Below are 21,654 nucleotides of genomic sequence, written 5' to 3' on the forward strand. Positions count from 1 at the left end.
ATACCTTCAACGTCAGCAGTGTTTACTGGACAGAAGCGAGGATGTGCACTCTTCCTGTTTTATTAAGGCTTTTATTGACTAGATCAGACCGTAATAATGTCTTACCTGTACATCAAAAAGTGTTGAGCCATAACCTTGCCACTCCTTGACAATAGACATGTATTTCACCATGGCATCATGGTGAGACATACCCTGTAGCCTACTCCATTTCTCCAAAATACTGCTCCGAGTGGCTGATAGTTCCTCCTTCACCCACATTTCCAAAATCTGCTCTTCTGCCATCTGCTGCTTCTTCATAGAACCTGCCTTGAAACCACGTTTTATGGTCCCTTCCAGGAAGCTTGTCCTTCTATTCTCCAAAGCATGACCAGAGCAGGTGCTGCTGCTTCTAGTGGACTGTAGGATTTTGGTCCTAAGCCGGGCTACAGGATAGATCGTCTCCAAAGACCATGAGGCTTTGGAATAGGTTCCACACACATACTGTAGCCTCAGTGCTGCAAGTCGCTGCAGGGTTTCCTCAGGGGCTGGGAAATGGCCTCTGATAATACTTTCATGAGCCTGTAAGTAAGAAAGCAAGTTATTCAACACAGAGCTGAGAAGGTAAATGTAAGTATCCAGACAGATCAACATGTAAACCCAAGATGAGGCTCCACTAGGTCCACATAAAAAGTTTTAAAAATTACAAGTCTGATATTTAGAAGGGTTAAACCCTGCTGAGCTGGCCACCCATTTGCACTGCAGCTGTGCAAATTTTACCCAGTTAGCTAACCAAGGAGTGGGCTGAATATTGACTTTTTATGTTCTTGTCGATCCTCCTGACCCCCCCCCCCCCAGACCTTTCTCCTCCTGAACCCCCATAAAAAAGCTTTCTCCTACTAGCCTCACCCCTCCTGCAGGTTCCCCCACCTCCTGTAGGCCTCTCGGGCCTATCTTAAGGGTCTCTGGTGGTCTAGTGGAGGGAGGGCAGAAACAATCCCCACTCACTACTGCCCATTCTGGCTCTGTATTCAAAATGGCTACCATGACCTCTAGCAGCCATAGGACTTTGTATTCTTTTAAACTTACAACCAGTGGTGTCTCTAGACAGAAATATTTGGGGTGGCAAGCCAAAGTGAAATTTCCACACATCATTTGTATTGTTGTTTGAATATTTTTACTGCTCTAATTGCCTACTGCTCATGTTTGATCTATTCTTACTGTACACCGCCTTGAGTGAATTCCTTCAAAAAGATGGTAAATAAATCCTAATAAATAAAAATAAATAAAATCATGCTCACTACATCAAACACCTTCCCACCAACCCCCTTTTTTAAATTAGCAAAATAAGACAACATGGCCTTCTATGCATAAAGAAACTCTCCTCCTCCAGCTAGTTTCAGCTCTTGGGTAAAACCGCCATTATAATTGATAACATCATTCAATAAATTCTTCTATGTGGCATAAAAGCTGAATTCTCTACAGGGTTGGATAGAATCTCAATATAAATCCTGCACTTCCAGTTCTGTATCACAAACTCTATATTTCCGAACAATGGAGCTACCCCTCTTACAACATGTCATGTACAAACCCCCAATATTCAGCGCTATTTAACTGACCAGAACAGCTGCTGACTGGTTAAATAGTGCTTAACTGACTATCCCCCGCTGAATATCGCCCGAAATAACCATCTATCTGCTAATTTTTTAAGTTGGTTTAGCTGGTTATCTGTAAACCGGCCAAAAATAAACTGGATATTCAGTGCCAGTCACTGGAAACAGCCTGGCATTGAATATCCAAGCTCAGCTGGTCTAACTCCTGTGGTCTGAATTTCAGCTCCAAAGTATTCAGATTGTGATTATCATCTCAGGACCAGCACATGCTCTTCCACAGCCAGACACTTTGATTAAATCAGATGGGATTTTGTTTATGTGGTGACTCTACAGGATGTGGAGACCAATAACACAAAACCCTGCCAAGACTAGGGTTACCATGAGCCAGTCCGGGTTTTACTTCCTTTGAAAGCAACGGAAGTAAAACCCAGACTGGCTCAATTTGTCCTCCTTTTTCTGGAGCCATATGGTAACCCTAGAAAAGACACATTCAAAATCTGTATAGCAAACTTACCAACCATAACAGCCCTAATTCACCTACAAATAGACAGTGCTATAAAAATTATACTGAGCCGTAAAGCACCAATATATCTACTTCTGGGAAATTGGAACACGCTGGACTGTTACAGATTCCTACACAGGCACTACATGCTAGCAGAATCCTTCACCTCAGTTGTAGATGCAGAAGGTGGACAGAACCTCACCTGATACACTACAAAGACATGCATACAAAAACTGAAATGCAAATCACGGCAACACTCCATACTACAAATCCCAGGGCAAGCAGTTGCTTCCCATGTCTGTCTCAATAGCAGACTATGGACTTTTTCCTCCAGGAATTTGTCCAAACCTTTTTTAAACCCAAATAAACTAACCACTGTTATCACATCCGCTGGCAAAGAGTTCCAGAGTTTAACTATTTATTGAGTGAAAACAGGATCTTCAGCTTGGAAAAGAGATGGCTGAGGGGGGGATATAATAGAGGTCTACAAAGTCCTGAGTGGTGTAGAGCAGGTAAAAGTGAATTGATTTTTTACACTTTCAAAGACAAGGAGACACTCAAAGAAGTTACATGGCAGTACTTTTAAAATGAATAGGAGAAAATATTCTTTCACTCAACAAATAGTTAAGCTCTGGAACTTATTGGTAGAGGATGTGGTTACAGCAGTTAGCGTATCTAGGTTTAAAAAAAATTTGGACAAGTTCCTGGAGGAAAAGTCTATAGCCTGCTATTGAGAAAGACATGGGAAAGTCACTGCTTGCCCTGGGATTGGTAGCATGGAATGTTGCTACTATTTGGGTTTCTTCCAGGTTCTTGTGACCCGGATTGGCCACTCTTGGAAACAGGATACTGGGCTAGATGGACCATTGGTCTGACTCAGTATGGGTATTCTTATGTTCTAACTGTCCTACTTGTTTCTCACTTGATGGCTATAATATACCAATAATGACAGAAAATCACTATCTAGGTGTATTATTTGATTCCTTGTTGTCTTTACAGAACCATAAGAACATAAGAATTTGCCATATTGGGTCAGAGCAATGGTCCATCTAGCCCAATTTACTGCTTCCTGCAGTGGCCAAGTCTAGACAGTTTGGATTCATACAGTTTAAGAAGAATCCTACATGTCATGTAGCAAGATAAGTGGTTAGAGAGTCACCTAAACAGCCACTAATTATTAAGACACTACAACATCAGCTGCTTAAATGGTTAGGGAACCTATAAAGAATGATATCGAGTGTGTATCAAGTCAAGCCAGGAACTGGAAACTAGAAGGGGAAAAGAGGCCCAGGAAGGTCAAGATTGATGTGGTCAAACAATTGAACAGACCCTCACTGAGCTAGATATCAATTGGTCAGAAGCAATTGATGAAACACAAGTGTGGAAGATGCATTTGTCTGCTTGATGCACCAACTGGCTCAAGAAGGCATAATAATAAATAATAAACTACTTTGATGTTGTTTTGATTGGCTGAAACCTTGCCTTTCTCCCATTTTTACAGTAGTCACACCTCCTTTTTACTCACTTACACTATCTCATCCACATTCCTTTCTACAGAAATGTAAGGCCTTTCTCACTAGGTTCCTGGGCATCTGTTTCTTTTGCTTCATGTATGCTTCCTCTTGTAGTAATCCAGTTTAGATCTTCTGTTTTTCGCTGTCAATACCTTGCATCTCCCTGTGTCTGATCTGGAAGACGTAATTCTCCTTCAATAGCCATCACAAAGACTTACCTGCTCGAACATGAAAGCAAACTCCACACCTTCTTCTGGAACATTATCAACGTCCAGGTAACAGTAGAGCTTAAAATAGAGCTTCTTCTCATCTTCTTCCTTTTGATTTCTTACTCTGTGAAAAACAAAGTAGGACTCAGGAGGACATGGACTGTGGCCAGGAGAAGAAATGTGGAAAAGCTTGCTAACAGGACAAAGTAACATAATAATTTGTCATAATGTATCAGACCAAAGGTCTATCTAACCCAGTATCCCATTTTTAATAGTGGCCAATCCAGTTTCCAAATACCTGGGAGGATCCCAAAAAGTATCAAGATTCCATGCTACATACTCCTGAGAATAAGCAGTAGCTTTCCCTAGGTTTACCTCAATAATGGTTTATGGACTTTATCTCCAAGAATCTGTCTAAATCTTTTTTCAAACAGAGCCACATTAACTGTTTTTGCCACATCCTCCAGCAATGAGTCCCAGAGATGAACTACGCCCCTGCCCAACACAATGTTAATAACTTGATAAGGAGTTCTTGTTTCTCTCCCATGTCCTCCTACTAGTTGTTCACCCCATTGTCCTTCCCACTGTACCCCAAGTCTCATTCATCTGTAGGAATACAACTGACCATTGGCTGTTGGAAGTCCCAGGAGTATCCGTGGTACCTAGCCTAGCTCTGCTGCTGTCTTGTCCACCCTTTCAAGGGATGTGACTGTACTGCCTCTCAGTTAGTTGCTGAAACTTCCTCTTGCCTGGAGTGGTCACTGATCCAGAATCTCTCAGCTGCTATACGTCTCTCTTGCCAGTAGTGCTGCAGCTTCAGGCACCTCTGTGTTTGGAAGGCTTACTGCTCTGGGTGCCTCTGTGCATATGGACCTTCCTCTACCTCTCATCCATGAAATTTAGCAATTTCCCACCCCTGTACTAATATTGCCTGGTTACCCACTGACCTATCATATTACAGTTGGCAACTTTTTCTTTCCTGTGCTGACAATTCAATCATAGCCCTTTCCCGTTCCCTGCTCAAGAGTTTATTCCAGCAAAAATAATCCTACATCTCCCCAAAACCTTGGGGATGGGGAGAGCTCATTTGCCTTCAGTATCTCCTACTGTTATTTTGGAAAAACCACATATCAATGTAGTAGCATGTATGTATGAATACATTTTCTCATGAGGAATGATCTTCAACTAATTTTCAATGGGGGCTGAATCCACATAAAGTTATTTATATCATTTGTCCAATTCACTTTAAGTGGAATTTTAGCCAAGTCTGCTCTGCAGTCCTAATCGTAAACAAATACAGTGAATGTAGTAATATGTTGACTTCTAATACTTAAAGCTTACCAGATAACACTGAACATCGCTGTTACCTAGTTAACTTTTGGCTTTGCCCCCAGAATACCTCAAAGGTTAATATATTCACCATCTGCAGCAGTACATCAGGTTTCATTAGGACTTGTATATGCCATCCTGGGAACAGCTGAAAGAGGGGCCTGTGTGGATATGACTTCCAGAGATGCATGTGAGAAACACTCATCTTCATTTCAAAAGGGTGATACTGAGAATTCAGGGGTCTCCAGATATTAAGTCAATATATTTACTAAGATGGTTCTGGGGATTCCAGGGTTATAATGAGACTATCACACAATTATTATTTTAATGGGAATGGTATGGGATTTGCATTACAAGACTTATGAGGAGAGACTTGCTGACCTGAACATGTATACCCTGGAGGAAAGGAGAAACAGGGGTGATATGATACAGACGTTCAAATATTTGAAAGGTGTTAATCCGCAAACAAACCTTTTCCATAGATGGGAAGGCAGTAGAACTAGAGGACATGAAATGAGGTTGAAGGGGGGCAGACTCAGGAAAAATGTCAGTTAGTATTTGAGAGTGGTGGATGCTTGGAATGCCCTCCCGCAGGAGGTGGTGGAGATGAAAACGGTAACAGAATTAAAAAATGCGTAGGATAAACATAACGGAATCCAGAAGGAATGGATCCTCAGAAGATTAGCGGAGATTGGGTAGCAGAGCCGGTAGTGGGAGGCGGGGCTAGTGCTGGACAGACTTCTATGGTCTGTGCCCTGAAAATAGCAGATACAAATCAAGGTCAGGTATACACATAAAGTAGCACATATAAGTTTATCTTGTTGGGCAGACTGGATGGACCGTACAGGTCTTTCTCTGCCGTCATCTACTATGTTACTATGAATGTCCCAAAATTTCAGGAGTCACTATTTCATCTTTGGATTCAGACTTGCAGTTCAAGTGCATATTTCCTATTTGGAATCAAACCTAAACAAATCCTCTACTCAGTTTAAGGAGCTGACAGAAAGAAGTACACCCGATACAACATTCCCATGTAATGAGTACCTCTCAAACTTGGCCAGGATGTCTGCAACAATCACTCTGCTCTCAATGGCCTTCTCCATGCATCTGCTGTGCTCAAAGAGGGCAAACATATTGTAGCTGTCTTCCATATTAAGTCCACGGATCAACTTCTCCACTACCTGCATTGACAGAAAGAAAGGCTGAAAATGAAACAGGCAAGGGGATGAAATACGAGTGACAAATTAAAGGCAATAAGAGAATTCCAAGAGCAGAGGAAGCCTATCTGGATAAGTTAATATTACTTTGCTGGGAGATTTGGGGGGTCTTTTACTAAAGCTTAGCTCGAGTTATCTGCAGCAGGGCCCATAGGAATAAAATGGGCCCTGCTGCAGATAACTTGAGCTAAGCTTTAGTAAAAGACCCCCTTGGTAATTTAAAGTTTGGGGAAAAAAGAGAATTTGTGGGTTTATGGATAAAATCTATTTCAAGTTTAAAAGCAACCATTATTTATTAGTTTGTTTAAATATTATAAAATTCTTTTGCTTTAGGTTAAACTTAGTAGTTATAGGCCTAGAACATTAAAAGGTAGGAGGTACTGGATTGCTTATGATCTAAAAATCTTTTCTGTTAGACTAAATTTAGTAGTTATAGTCCTAGAACATTCAAAGATAGGTATTAGGTTTGTTTCAGGGTCTAAACATTCCTTGGCCTTACTTTAGTTTTCTTTCTAACCCACCCTCCTAAACTCCCACTCACCACTCCCACTCACCTCAGAAACATCTCTTAATGCATACTCAGTTATCATATTAATTAGACAAGAGAGACACTTGTCACTACAGGGTATTTTCATCAGCAAGTAATGTAACCTAAATAAATTATTTCTAGTTCAGCGAGAAACAAATATAACATACAAGCATAAAATGTACCAAATAATCTTAAAGCCCTTTACATTAGTTTATGCATTCTTACTCCCTTAGCAACTTTAAATTACTAAACAACTTACCATTACTAATATGTAGACGGCAGTGAGATGGACGCTATTCAATCTCTTCTGTTGAGTGCTGTATGTATGATTATCTCCCAGTTGGTGAGAGATTGAATGTATGCACACAGTGCAAAGAGTTCCTGGCTCTCAGAAAACAAGTTTGATCTTTTGATGCTACTTGGAGAAGCTGAGGCAGAGGAGACCTAATAGAGAAGTCCTACCTCCAGTCTGGCAGCATCTGTGGATGCTGCCTTGGAAGAGAGAGGTCACCTGAAAGGAGAGCACTACAATGATAAGGCAGGAAGTGATCCTGCAGCCATGACCTGCCTAGTGGTTAAAGCACTGGGCTGACAACAAGGGAAGCCCGCTTCAAATCAGAGGCGTAGCCAGACTCGGTACTTTGGATGGGCCCAGAGGTAAATTGGATGGGCCTTTCCATGCGCATGTGCCCCCTCCCCCCCCCCCCCAACCACACACCACAAATATCAATATCTTCCTGGAGATATTTTTTAAGAACATACATTTTTTTTCACCTACTCATCTTGTCCTTCTCCTCTGTGGCATCCCGGCATCTGCGCTCCTGTCTCTGAACTACGTCCCTCCCCAATGTCGGTACAGGCGTCCTTGGCGCCTGCAGCGATTCATTCATGGCTTCTATCTGCCATGTTCAGTCCTCGCTGACATCATTGCCTGTTTCCTGTCTCGTGGAATGCTGCAGATGGAAGCCTGTGGGGCCAGTGCAAGCAGCAACAATGATTCGCTGCAGGCACCGAGGATACCTGTACCAACACCGTGGAAAGAAGGGGTTCAGATGCCAGAGTGCAGATGCCGGGATGCCAAGGAGGAGAGGGAGGAAGAGAGCAGTGTGGCGCTGTAGCTGGGTGGGCCTGAACCAAGATTAGGTGGGCCTGTGCCCACCCAGGCCCACCCATAGCTATGCCACTGCTTCAAATCCTTGGGCAAGTCATTTAACTCTCAGATTGTAAGCCCTCCGGGGAAAAGGAAATACCCAATGTACCTGAATAGAACTCACCTTGAGTTACTACAGAAAAAGATATGAAATAAATTCAACCTGCCTGATATTCAGCGCTATTTAACCGGCCAGGAACGGCTCTTGGCTTGTTAAATAGCGCTTAGCCGACTATTTCCCGCTAAATATTCCATCAGCGCTTAGTGGATAACTGGCTATATTGCCCTAAATATCTGGCTATCCACTAATATGCAGTGCATTGCTGGCTAAGTTTGGCAGCCAAATTGGGCCGCAGAAATAGCAGGCCTATCTTTGGCTGTTTTAAACTTAACCGGTCAGCGCTGAATGTGAAGAAACTGTGTGTTTTAAGCCTGTAAAATGTATTGGATATTTTCCTGTTTAATTATGTCTGAAGTGTATTTCTCCTGTTTGGCCAGAAGATGGTGCATGTTTATGATTAAAGCTGCTACACAGGACTGACTTCTCTTTCTTTTATTTGGCACACACAGATAATAGGAAGTGCCTTGCAGTGATGTAACCAGTTTTTATTTGAAACTTGATTGTTCTGGGCTTTGATTGGCCTGGAGTTTTGAAAGTTACCCAGCAGATGCTGGCTGTTACTTCAGTCTTAGCCAGGAAGAAAGAGAGACAGAGAATGGAAAATAAAAATGAGGACGTTATAATGCCTTTGTATTGCTCCATGGTGCGACTGCACCTTGAATATTGTGTTAAATTCTGGTCACCGCATCTCAAAAACAGATATAGTGGAATTAGAAAAGGTACAGAGAAGGGTGGTGAAAATGATAAAGGGGATAGGACGACTTCCCTATGAGGAAAGGTTAAAGCATCTAGGGCTCTTCAGCTTGGAGAAGAGACAGTTGAGGGGAGATATGATAGAGGTCTATAAAATAACGAGTGGAGTGGAATGGGTAGACGTGAAGTGTCTGTTTACTCTTTCCAAAAATACTAGGACTAGGGGGCATGCGATGAAGCTAAAAAGTAGTACATTTAAAATGAACTGAAGAAAAGCTTTCTTCACTCAATGTGTAATTAAACTCTGGAATTTGTTGCCAGAGAATGTGGTAAAGGCGGTTAGCTTAGCAGAGTTTTAAAAAGGTTTGGATGGCTTCCTAAAGTAAAAGTCCATAGGCCATTATTAAATTGGACTTGGGGAAAATCCACTATTTCTGGGATAAGCAGTATAAAATGTTTTGTACTTTTTTGGGATCTTGCCAGGTATTTGTGACCTAGATTGCCCATTGTTGGAAACAGGATGCTGGGCTTGAAGGACCTTTGGTCTGTCCCAGTATGGCAATACTTATGTATTTATGTACTCTTTGCTGAGGCTATGTGAATTATATGTCCTGATCTTCCCAGGTACTGTTTAGACAGTATATAGATGTTTAGTTAGTGTTATAATTGATCCATATTTCAGTTATTGTTTGCCAATTGCACTTTTTTGTCCAATGTTCCAAGTTCTGAGAATAAACACAATTGTTTGTTCGTTCTGCTTGTCTGGACTGATAGAGAACCCTGGTGGTTGTGTGTTGGGTTTGTGAGTGATTTCTGGGAACTGTGGGACCACTGGGAGTGTGGCTCCATTAACCTAGAAATCACTGGGAATAACTGGAGAGCAGAAGACTCGTCCACAGGCAGTTGTGACCCAGTTGGTGGGAGGAGGGTGCTAGTGTAGAGCACAAGCAGCTAATGCAGGTGGGACTTGAGCTGTGCTGGGGATAGACCCTCTCAGTGGCCATGGGGTAACCCCAGGTGGGTGGCTAGGAGTTTTGTGTTAATCGACTTGGCCAATTAAGTTTAAACCGGTCAAAAATAAAATATATATTCAGTGCTGGTCACCAGAAACGGCCTGGCATATTGAATATCTGGACTCCCGTAGTCTGAATATTAGGCCTGATATCTTCTGGACATCCCTTGTTTTCTTTCAGTGAGGCTTGAGGAATTGCAGGTCTTAAATCATGGGACTCTTGGCCCCATACGATGAGGAGTATTAAAAGGCTAATGGTTTAAAAGAAATGTTTGAAAACCTATGTATTCTAGTGAACTATTGGTCTTATATAATATTTATGATTATAATTGATGACTTATATACCCAGTTGAAGACAATATATATGTTTATGTTTTCATGTCTTGAACTGTTTATTTTGTATGATTTATGAATGTTATGTGTGTATACATTGCACCTTGCCCTGAATTATAGATGGTGGAGCTATACATTTTTAAATAAATAAAATTTTCTCATACTGAGGATGGGGCTTCTGCCCAGCAGGGAAGGGTTAGGATGGCTGTTTTACCTGCAGATTTGATCATTAGGCATATAAAAGCCTGGATGCCTAGTGGGTATGAGAATCACTTGATCACTTGGTGCAAAGATGGTGGACCTCATGTTTCACCTAGAAAATAAGATTTTGGCTGGTGCTGGGGGAGAGCTGACTGTCTTTAGCACCAACAACACAGTAATGTGTGGGGGCAAAGTTTTAAGGTGTGCTAGCAATTTTAGCGCATGCTAAAAATTAGCACGCGCCAACTGTGTAGACGCCCATAAGAATATAAAGCATCTACACGATTAGCACGCGCTAAAAAAGCTAACACGCCTCTAGCGTGACTTAGTAAACAGGGTCCTTAGGGTCTTAGGTAGAAAGTTAAAATCCAGAACCACCAGGGTGATATTCTCAAAACTGATCCCCAGTCCCCACCCATGACCCAAGAGGCAGGCAGAGCTCTAGAGTCTCAGTCTGTGGATGAAATGATGGTGCAGAAAAGAGAGATTTATATTTGTTAGAAACTGGGCAATGTTCTGCAGAACGGTGAGCCTATTTTTATTATTTTATACAGAACTTATAGCCCGCAAATACCAATATAGTTCAATGCGGGTTACAAATAAAAGAGTGAACACAATGTTCAGATAATACAATTCATTACAAACAACTCAATTAAAAGAATCCACCACATGTTTCTTAAATAAAAAAGTCTTAAGCGACCTCCGAAAAGTGTTAAAATCACTGCTTGCCCTAAGTCCCAACGGCAAAAAGTTCTAAAAAATAGGGCCCTGATAAGAAAGACAGGATGACAGAAATCTAGTAAACCTGACCTTCCTCATTGATGGAAAGGACAGGAGAAACGGATCATAAAAATGGTCCAATTTACCCCCTAAAAATACATTCATTGCAGCAGCCAGATAAGTCGGAGCGTCACCCTGTAGCATCCTAAAAACTGTAATTCCCAATTTTAAAAGGAGACAGAGCAGCTTTTGAACTAGAACCTGGAGGGAAGCTGACAGTCACTCAGGGCTGCATGATTCGGAGTAAGGTATCTTTGGAGGGTACTATCAAAACAGGGAAGTTTGGCCATCCTAATAGAGAGATTGCAATAAAGGTAAAAAATTGCAGATTATCCCTGTAACTGCTACACAGATTGCAAATACAAACAAAAAGAACACTTGGAAACATAACAAGTGTTTGTGAGTTTGTGTCCTGTAGTCCCGGAGATTTTTCTATTACAGTCCTGTAGTTACTACTACTACTACTATTTGACATTTCTAAAGCACTACTAGTGTTACGCAGCGCTGTACAATTTAACATAGAAGGACAGTCCCTGCTCAAAGAGCTTACAATCTAATGGACAAATGTACAAACAGTCAAGTAGGGTTCAAAGCGGTTTACATAAATTCAGGTACTTATTTTGTACCAGGGGCAATGGAGGGTTAAGTGACTTGCCCAGAGTCACAAGGAGCTGTAGTGGGAATCAAACTCAGTTCCCCAGAATCAAAGTCCACTGCACTAACCACTAGGCTACTCCTCCACGAGCAACAGTCCATGTAGAAGCCTGCCCTTGCAGATCACCAATGCAGCCGCGCAGGCTTCTGTTTATGTGAGTCTGATGATGTGAGTCTAGATGGCCGGCGCCGCAAAAGGCGGTCCCGAACAGTATCGAAAAAGATGGCCAGCCATCTTTCATTTCGATAATATGGTTGGGGCCGGCCAAATGTCAAAGATGGCCGGGTTTGAGATGGCCAGCATTGGTTTTCGCCCATAATGGAAACTAATGCCGGTGATCTCAAACCTGGCCAAATCCAAGGCATTTGGTCGTGGGAAGACTACTACTACTACTACTACTTAGCATTTCTATGGCATTGTCCCGTTCCCCGGTCCTACCTGTGCCTCCGATGGAGGGGGTGCGGATCCGCGAGCCCCGCGACGCCCGGAGTGGCGAGGGGGGGCCGCCGGGAGGACCAATGCGGTCGCGGGAACCGGCGAGCCGCCCGGGCAAGCGCCGGCCGCGGAGAACGGGGCATCGGGCCGGCCAAGATGGCGGTGCTGGCATTGACGCCTCCAAAGGGCGGACCAGCGTTCAGGCTCCGCCCATCGCCCCCGAGATTGGTGCGCCGGTCCTGAGGCCCCGCCTGGAGAGCGGGCCGACCAATCCCGAGGTCCATTGTCTCCTGGGGTCGGGTTGGTTGGTTCCTCTCCCGGGGAGGGGGCGGAACGGCGCGACATTTAAACCAGGATGCAGGGAAACTCACTGCTTCTGGTTCGTTTGTTACTGAAGCCGACACAGTGGGTTTCCCTGTGCTATCCTGCTAACCTCTCCTGCGGAGACTGTGCCTTCTTGCTAGCCGTCCTGCTAGCCCTCCTGCGGAGACTGTGCCTTCTTGCTAGCCGTCCTGCTAGCCCTCCTGCGGAGACTGTGCCTTCTTGCTAGCCGTCCTGCTAGTTCTCCTCCTAAGATTGTGACTCAGCTAGCCGTCCTGCTAGCCTTCCTACAGAGACTGTACTTTGGTTAGCCGTCCTGCTAACCTCTCCTTCAGAGATTGTGCCTTTGTGGCTAGCCGGCCCTGCTAGTCCTCCCTTATAGACTGCGTTCTGACTACCAGCTAGGTCAGCCGTCACCCCGCGGTTCCAGCAGTCCTGCTGGCCGCCTGCAGCTGAGGGCTCAACCCTCGGTGAACGGCGGTCGCCGCAGGTGAAGATTGGGGTGCTCAGCTGCCCTCTGGGCCTTGCCGGGCCTAAGGGTACCTAAGGGCTCACCAATCGAGACAGGACAAGCGCTGCCAGGGTTACGCAGCGCTGTACAAGTTTAAACATGGGGAAGGACAGTCCCTGCTCAAGAGAGCTTGCAATCTAAAGGTAGTAAGTGTAGGTATCATGAATGGGGAAGGTGGTTAGGCGCCAAAAGCAAGGGAGAAGAGATGGGCTTTGAGTAAGGACTTGAAAATGGTCAGGGAGGGCAGGGCGCATGGCGTATGGGCTCGGGAAGTCTGTTCCAGGCATAAGGTGATGCGAGGCAGAAGGGGCGGAGTCTGGAGTTAGCGGTGGTGGAGAAGGGTACAGATAGGAGTGATTTGTTTTGAGAGCAGAGGTTACGGGTGGGAACATACGGGGAAAGGAGGGTAGAGAGGTAATGGGGGGCTGCAGATTGAGTGCACTTGAAGGTCAATAGGAGAAGCTTGAACTGTATACGGTAGCGGATTGGGAGCCGGTGAAGCAACTTGAGGAGAGGGGTGATATGAGAGTATCGGTTCACGCGGTAGATAAGACTTGCGGCGGAATTTTGGACAGATTGAAGGGGGGATAGGTGGCTAAGTGGGAGGCTAGCGAGGAGAAGGTTGCAATAGTCAAAACGAGAGGTAATGAGCGAGTGGACGAGGGTTCGGGTGGTCTGTTCAGAGAGGAATGGGTGAATTTTGCTAATATTATAGAGGAAGAAGCGACAGGTCTTAGCTGTCTGCTGGATATGGGCAGAGAAGGAGAGGGAGGAGTCAAAAATGACTCCGAGATTGCAGGCTGAAGAGACGGGGAGGATGAGGGCGTTGTCAACAGAGACGGAAAGTGGGGGAAGATGAGAAGAGGGTTTGGGTGGAAAGACAAGGAGCTCAGTCTTTGCCATGTTCAGTTTCAGATGCCGGTTGGACATCCAGGCAGCGATGTCTGAAAGGCAGGCCGAAACTTTGGCCTGGGTTTCGACTGTGATGTCGGGAGTGGAGAGATAAAGCTGGGTGTCATCAGCATAGAGATGGTACTGGAAACCATGTGATGAGATCAGCGAGCCCAGGAAAGAGGTGTATATCGAGAAAAGAAGTGGTCCAAGGACAGATCCTTGAGGAACCCCAACAGAGAGTGGGACGGGGGTGGAAGAAGAGCCATTAGAAAATACTCTGAAGGTGCGCTGGGAAAGATACGAAGAGAACCAGGAGAGGACGGAGCCCTGGAACCCGAATGAGGACAGTGTGTCGAGAAGTAAATTATGATTGACGGTGTCAAAGGCGGCGGATAGGTCAAGGAGGATGAGGATGGAATAGTGACCTTTGGATTTGGCAAGGAACAGGTCATTGCAGACTTTAGAGAGTGCTGTTTCTGTCGAGTGTAGTGGGCGAAAGCCCGATTGAAGCGGATCGAGGAAGAGCCAACATTTGTAGTGCACTGGTCCCCCTGACATGCCAGGACACCAACCGGGCACCCTAGGGGGCACTTATAAAAATAAAAAAATAAAAATAAATAGCTCCCAGGTGCATAGCTCCCTTACCTTGGGTGCTGAGCCCCCCAAATCCCCCCCTAAGACCCACTCCCCACAACTCTACACCATTACCATAGCCCTTATGGGTGAAGGGGAGCACCTACATGTGGGTACAGTGGGTTTTGGGGGGGGGGGTTGGAGGGCTCTCATTTACCACCACAAGTGTAACAGGTAGGGGGATGGGCCTGGGTCCACCTGCCTGAAGTGCACTGCACCCACTAAAAACTGCTCCAGGGACCTGCATACTGCTGTCAGAGAGCTGGGTATGACATTTCAGGCTGGCATAGAGGCTGGCAAAAAATTATTTTTAATTTTTTTTTGGGATGGGAGGGGGTTGGTCACCACTGGGGGAGTAAGGGGAGGTGATCCCCAATTCCCTCCAGTGGTCATCTGGTCAATTTGGGCACTTTTTTGAGACTTGGCCCTAAAAACAAAATGGACCAAGTGAAGCCGGCGAAATGCTCCTCAGAGCCGGCCTTCTTTTTTCCATTATCAGCTGAAGCCAGCCATGTCTTAACAACGCCCACGTCCCACCTCTGTCCCGCCTCCCATACCCTTCCGAAACTCCCCCTTTAACTTTGGCCGGCTCTGCGATGGAAAGCAATTGGAGCCGGCCAAAATCGGCTTTCCATTATACAGATTTGGCCAACTTCAGGAGATGGCCGGCCATCTCCCGATTTGTGTTGGAAGATGGCCGGCGATCTCTTTCGAAAATAAGCTGGGTAGTAACATAGTAAATGACGGCAGATGAAGATCTATACGGTCCATCCAGTCTGCCCAACAAGATAAACTCATTTTACATGGTATGTGTTACTTTATATGGAACTGAGTTTCTGGTGGACGTGTTTAGCACCGAGGTTCTGCTTCTTCCTATAGTATTTGAGAGCTCTTGTTCCCAGATTCTCTCACTGATTTGATCACAGGATTCATAACTTAGTCTCATAAGATTTTGATCCTGTTACCTCAAGTGTTTTTTTATTGAGAAGGTAACTGAAATCCCCCATTATTTTTATGTTACCCAGTTTGTTAGTTTCCCCAATTTCTGCATCTGTCTGATCATTCTGGCTATAGTGTCCCCCTTTTTCTCTTCCTTTTATTCACTTTCTTAATTAATACGTTCATCGCCATTATATCTTCCTTCAAGTTTTGCCTTTCCATGTCTACTAGATAGTCCCACTCAGCTAATGACTCCTTGAGGTACTCCGAGTGGTGGACTTTGGTCCTGGGGAACTGAGAAACTGAGTTCGATTCCCACTTCAGGCACAGGCAGCTCCTTGTGACTCTTGGCAAGTCACTTAACCCTCCATTGCCCCATGTAAGCCGCATTGAGCCTGCCATGAGTGGGAAAGCGCGGGGTACAAATGTAACAAAATAAAAAAATAAATAAAAATATTTCTTTGCCTGCAGTCTAGAACTCTCACCTTTGAATTAGCCAACACCACCTGTGCACTAATGCAGTATAACAACCACCTATGTCTGCTCCCAGAATGTCCACAACCTCTGTACCTAACATAAGTGATCAATGCTGAGGTGCTCAATAAATGTTTGATCTAGTCTTTTAGGGACATGAAGTTGTATCTCTTACCTCACCTGCAGTAGTATGGGAGTTCACCCTGATCTTGCAGGATCCTCCTCCATGACAGTACACTTCTGTGGTCATCTCTTGTCGAAGGATGATGGCTGAGATTTCATCCTGTGATGGCACAAACTCTCTTGTTTTTGTCTTCTTCAGGGATTCACTGATGAACTGGGCATACCTGTCAAGTTCAGTGCATGGAAACTGTTCTTTCACTCTGGTTAGAAAAACAAAAAATGCCACTTGCATGAAGTCTGATAAACATACCCACAGCTGAAGATATTCGAGAAAGCTCTCAGTTCTTCTCATTTGCATTTCCTCCCCTTTCACTGTCATGTAGGGATAATTTTGGAATAAGACATAAGAACATAAGAATAGCCTTACTGGGTCAGACAAATGGTCCATCAAGCCCAGTATCTGTTTCCACGTACTTGTGGCCAATCCAGGTCACAAGTACATGGTGGAAACCTAAACAGTAGCAACATTCCATGCTACCAATCCCAGGGCAAGCAGTGGCTTCTCCATGTCCATTTTCAGAGTAAAGGAGGCAAATTATCCCCATCAACTTCAAAGCAGTTTGTAGATGCTAGGAATAAACACAATTTGAAGTGTTTATATACAAATGCTAAAGCCTAAAAAATAAGATTGCAGAGTTGGAGAATATAGCACTAATTGAAGAGGTAGATATAATAGGCATCTCATAGAGACCTGGTAGAAGGAGGTCAATCAATGGAACACTGTGTTATCAGGGTGTAAGTTAAATCACAATAATAGAATGGATCAAATTGAATGGGGGGTACACTATATATTCAAGAGGGACTTGAGTCAAACAAAATAAATATTCTACATGAACAGATAGCAGCATGAGATCCTTATGGATAGAAATTCCATGTGTGAGGGGAAAGAGTATACTGGTAGGGCTCTACTACCATCTGCCAGGACAGAATGAACAGACATAAACACATGTTTATATGAAATTAGGAAAGCTGGCAAATTGGGCAACATTATAATAATGGGTGATTTCAATTACCCCAATATTAACTAGATAAATGCTACATCAGGGAGCGTGCTAGGGAGGTAAAATTCTTAAATGTAATAAATGATTGCTTCTTGGAGCAACTGGTCCAAGAACCAACAAGAGGGGGAGCCATTTTAAATCTATCCTTTGTGGAATGCAGGGTATGGTAAGAGAGGTAATGGTGTTGGATCCACTGGGAAACAATGATCATAACATGATCAAATTTGAGTTGATAGCTGGAGTGAAGTCGCTAAAGAAATCTACTGTAGCAGCATTTACTTTTTGAAAGGGTAATTATGACAAAATGAGTAAAATGATTAAAAAGAAGCTGAAAGGGTTGGTTGCAAAGGTTAGGACTTTAAATCAAACGTGGAAGTTGTTTAAAAATACCATCATGGAAGCCCAGACCAGATGTATTCCACGTATTAAAAAAGGCAGAAAAAAAGAGCAAACAACAGCCAGCATGGTTAAAAGGTGAAGTGAAAGAGGCTATTAGAGCCAAAAGAACATCCTTTTTAAGAATGGAAAAAGGATCCAAATGCAGAAAATAAGAAGCAACATAAACACTGTTAAGGTAGATGTAAAGCATTGATAAAGAAAGCTAAAAGAGAATATGAAGAAAAACTTGCTGTGGAGACAAAATTACTACTATTACTACTTATCGTTTCTATAGTGCTACTAGACGTACACAGCACTGTACACTTGAACATGAAGAGACAATCCCTGCTAGACAGAGCTTACAATCTAATCAGGACAAATATGGGATAAGGGAAATAGTTAAGGTGGGAATGATAAAGCAGATATGGTTACTGAACAAGTAAATAAGGGTTAGGAGTTAAAAGCAGCCTCAATGGGCTTTTAGACTAAATATGAAGACAGCCAGAGATGGAGCTTGATGTACTGACTTAGGAAGTCTATTGCAGGTGTATGGTGCAGCAAGATAAAAGGATTGGAGTCTAGAGTTGGCAGTGGAGGAGAAGGGTACATGAAAAGCAGAAAGCCTGTAAGGCAATACGTGGGACCATGAAATGATATAAGTACATAAGTATTGCCACACTGGGACAGACCAAAGGTCCATCAAGCCCAGCATCCTGTTTCCAACAGTGGACAATCCAAGTCACAAATACCTGGCAAGATCCCTGAAAAGCTCAATACATTGTGTGCTGCTTATCCCAGAAATGAACAGTGGATTTTCCCAAGTCAATTTAATAATGGTCTATGGACTTTTCCTTTAGGAAGCTGTCCAGACCCTTTTTAAACCCCTCTAAGCTAACCACATTCTCTGGCAACGAATTCCAGAGTTTAATTACACATTGAGTGAAGAAAAATATTCTCCAATTCGTATTACATTTTTTGTAGCTTCATTGCATGCCCCCTAGTCCTAGTATTTTCTGAAAGAGTAAACAAACGATTCACGTCTATCCATTCAACTCCACTCATTATTTTATAGACCTCTATTATATCTCCCCTCAGCCGTCTCTTCTCCAAGCTGAAGAGTCCTAGCCACGTCAGCATTTCCTCATAGGAAAGTTGTCCCATCCCCTTTATAATTTTCATTGCCCTTTTCTGTACCTTTTCTAAATCCACTGTATCTTTTTTTGAGATGCGACAACCAGAATTGAACACAATATTCAAGGTGTGGTCACACCATGGAGCAATACAAAAGCATTATAATGTCCTCACTTTTGTTTTCCATTCCTTTCCTAATAATACCTAACATTCTATTTGCTTTCTTTGCCACCACAGAACACCAAGCAGAGCATTTCAACGTATCATCAACAACAATGCCGAGATCCCTTTCTTGGTCGGTGACTCCTAACGTGGAACCTTGCATTACGTAGCTATAGTTCCTCTTTCCCACGTGCATCACTTTGCACTTGCTCACATTAAACGTCATCTGCCATTTAGACACCCAGTCTCCCAGTCTCGTAAGATCCTCTTGTAATTCTTATCTTGGATGTAGCTTTCAATGAACTTGTCAATCCTTCAGTGAAATACAATTTTAAAGTCCCGAACAATCCTTTTAACTCCCTGACAGCTCATTGAAAGCTGCATCCAAGATATGTGTTTAACTTTGAATTAATTAGTTGCAGTCTCTTCTTATTTCTGTGTCTTGGAGAGGCTTTGTCTATATAAAGGTGGAGTTTTTTAGACTTATGATTAACAAGAGACCTCTTTGCAAATGAAGGTACATCTTTCAAATACATAGTAACATAGTAGATGACGGCAGAAAAAGACCTGCACGGTCCATCCAGTCTGCCCAACAAGATAAAACTCATATGTGTATACCTTACCTTGATTTGTACCTGCCTTTTTCAGGGCACAGACCGTACAAGTCTGCCCAGCAGTATTTCCCGCCTCCCAACCACCAGTCCCGCCTCCCATCACCGGCTCTGGCACAGACCGTATAAGTCTGCCCTCCACTATCCTCGCCTCCCAACTACCAACCTCTCTTCCCCCACCTGCTCCGCCACCCAATTTTGGCTAAGCTTCTGAGGATCCATTCCTACTGCACAGGATTCCTTTATGCACATCCCACGCATGTTTGAATTCCGTTACCGTTTTCATCTCCAACACCTCCCGCGGGAGGGCATTCCAAGCATCCACCACCCTCTCCGCGAAAAAATACTTCCTGACATCTTTTTTGAGTCTGCCCCCCTTCAATCTCATTTCATGTCCTCTCGTTCTACCACCTTCCCATCTCCGGAAAAGATTTTTTTGCGGATTAATAGAGGCATCTCTTTTTCTTCACTAATTGTTAGTGAACAATATTAACTCTTCTACACACAGAATAAAGTGGTGTAGAATTATTATTTAGCACTGGGTAATTAAAATCACCCATTATTACCCTGTTGCCCAGTTTGTTAGCCCCCCTAATTTCCAAAAATATTTCTGTATCCGTCTGTTCATCCTGGCCAGGTGGACGGTAGTACACTCCTATCACTATCCTTTTCCCCTTTACACATGGAATTTCAATCCATAGGAATTCCAAGAAATGTTTTGTTTCCTGCAGAATTTTTAATCTATTTGATTCAAGGCCCTCCTTAACATACAATGCTACCCCGCCACCAATTTGATCCACCCTATCACTACGATATAATTTGTACCCCAGTATGACAGTGACCCTCCTTCCTCCAGGTCTCAGAGATGCCTATTATATCTAATTTTTCATTTAGTGCAATATATTCTAACTCTCCCATCTTATTTCTTAGGCTTCTTGCATTCACATATAGACATTTCAAACTATGTTTGTTGTTCCTATTTACATCATGCTTACTACTTGACAGTATTAATTTGCAATCGTTTGTCCGATTTTTATTTTTATTTAAGGACACCTGATCTACTATGGTCTCTTTTGCAACCTCACTATCAGCTTACCCTATCTTCCCTGTTTTGGTGATATCTTTGAAAGATACCTTATCCCAAACCATGCGCTTTTGAGTGACTGTCGGCCTTCCCCCAGTCTCTAGTTTAAAAGCTGCACTATCTCCTTTTAAATGCCGATGACAGCAGCCTGGTCCCACCCTGGTTAAGGTGGAGCCCATCCTTTTGGAATAGCTCCCCCTTCCCCAGAACGTTGCTCTGTTCCTAACAAATCTAAAACCCTCCTACCTGCACCATCGTCTCATCCACATATTGAGACTCCGGAGCTCCAGGCACCAAAATGATAAAGGAGATGGAACTTCCCTCATATGAGGAAAGGCTAAAGAGGTTAGGGCTCTTCAGCTTAGAAATGAGACATATGAGGTGAGATACGATTGTGGTCTACAAAATCCTATGTGGTGTAGAACGAGTAGAAGTAAATCGATTTTTTACTCATGCCAAAAGTACAAAGAATAGGGGACACTCGAGGAAGTTACATGGAAATACTTTTAAAACAAATAGGAGGAAATATTTTTTCACTCAACAAATAGTTAAGCTCTGGAACTCTTTGCTGGAGGATGTGGTAACAGCGGTTAGCGTATCTGGGTTTAAAAAAGGTTTGGACAAATTCCTGGAGGAAAAGTCCATAGTCTGCTATTGAGACATATGGGAAGCAACTGCTTGCCCTGGGATTTGTAGTATTGTTAGGTTTTCAAGGCAGAAACTAGGTTCGTGAGCCCTTGGACCACTGCCGGGGAGCGGAAGTGGCAGGCAAAACCACCCCACACCAGAGACAACTCTGACAGAAACAGCTAGACTTCACCTGCACTTGACCGTCCTTCCACAGGAGTTGAGCCCCTGGGTGCAGGCGGCTGGCAGGACTTACCGGACTGGGCAGGAACTGGACAAGCTAAAGGACAGGAACTGAAAGCTGCCAAGCAGCCACTGAAACAGGGTACAAACACTGACAGAAAAGAGTCAGGACTGAAAGCTGCCATGCAGCCACAAAGAAAGAGACATAGACAAACAGAAAACTAGACCAGGAATACAGACCAGAAACAAGACT

The 21,654-nt window shown here is 43.6% G+C and overlaps 1 protein-coding gene across 1 annotated transcript in view; it reads right to left on the reverse strand.

The window, feature by feature from the left end:
* The window catches only part of LOC115475156 (unconventional myosin-X-like), a 272,052-nt gene that overhangs the window by 30,660 nt on the left and 219,738 nt on the right, over window positions 1-21,654 (reverse strand). The window contains exons 34-37 of the mRNA XM_030210897.1: window positions 16,217-16,424; window positions 6,169-6,324; window positions 3,824-3,922; window positions 106-558 (exon numbers count right to left, since the gene is read on the reverse strand). Of these exons, the coding sequence (XP_030066757.1) occupies window positions 106-558; window positions 3,824-3,922; window positions 6,169-6,324; window positions 16,217-16,424 (916 nt within the window). The remainder of the gene's footprint in view (window positions 1-105; window positions 559-3,823; window positions 3,923-6,168; window positions 6,325-16,216; window positions 16,425-21,654) is intronic.

This window comes from Microcaecilia unicolor, chromosome 7, assembly GCF_901765095.1.
Source record: "Microcaecilia unicolor chromosome 7, aMicUni1.1, whole genome shotgun sequence".
Taxonomy (NCBI): domain Eukaryota; kingdom Metazoa; phylum Chordata; class Amphibia; order Gymnophiona; family Siphonopidae; genus Microcaecilia; species Microcaecilia unicolor.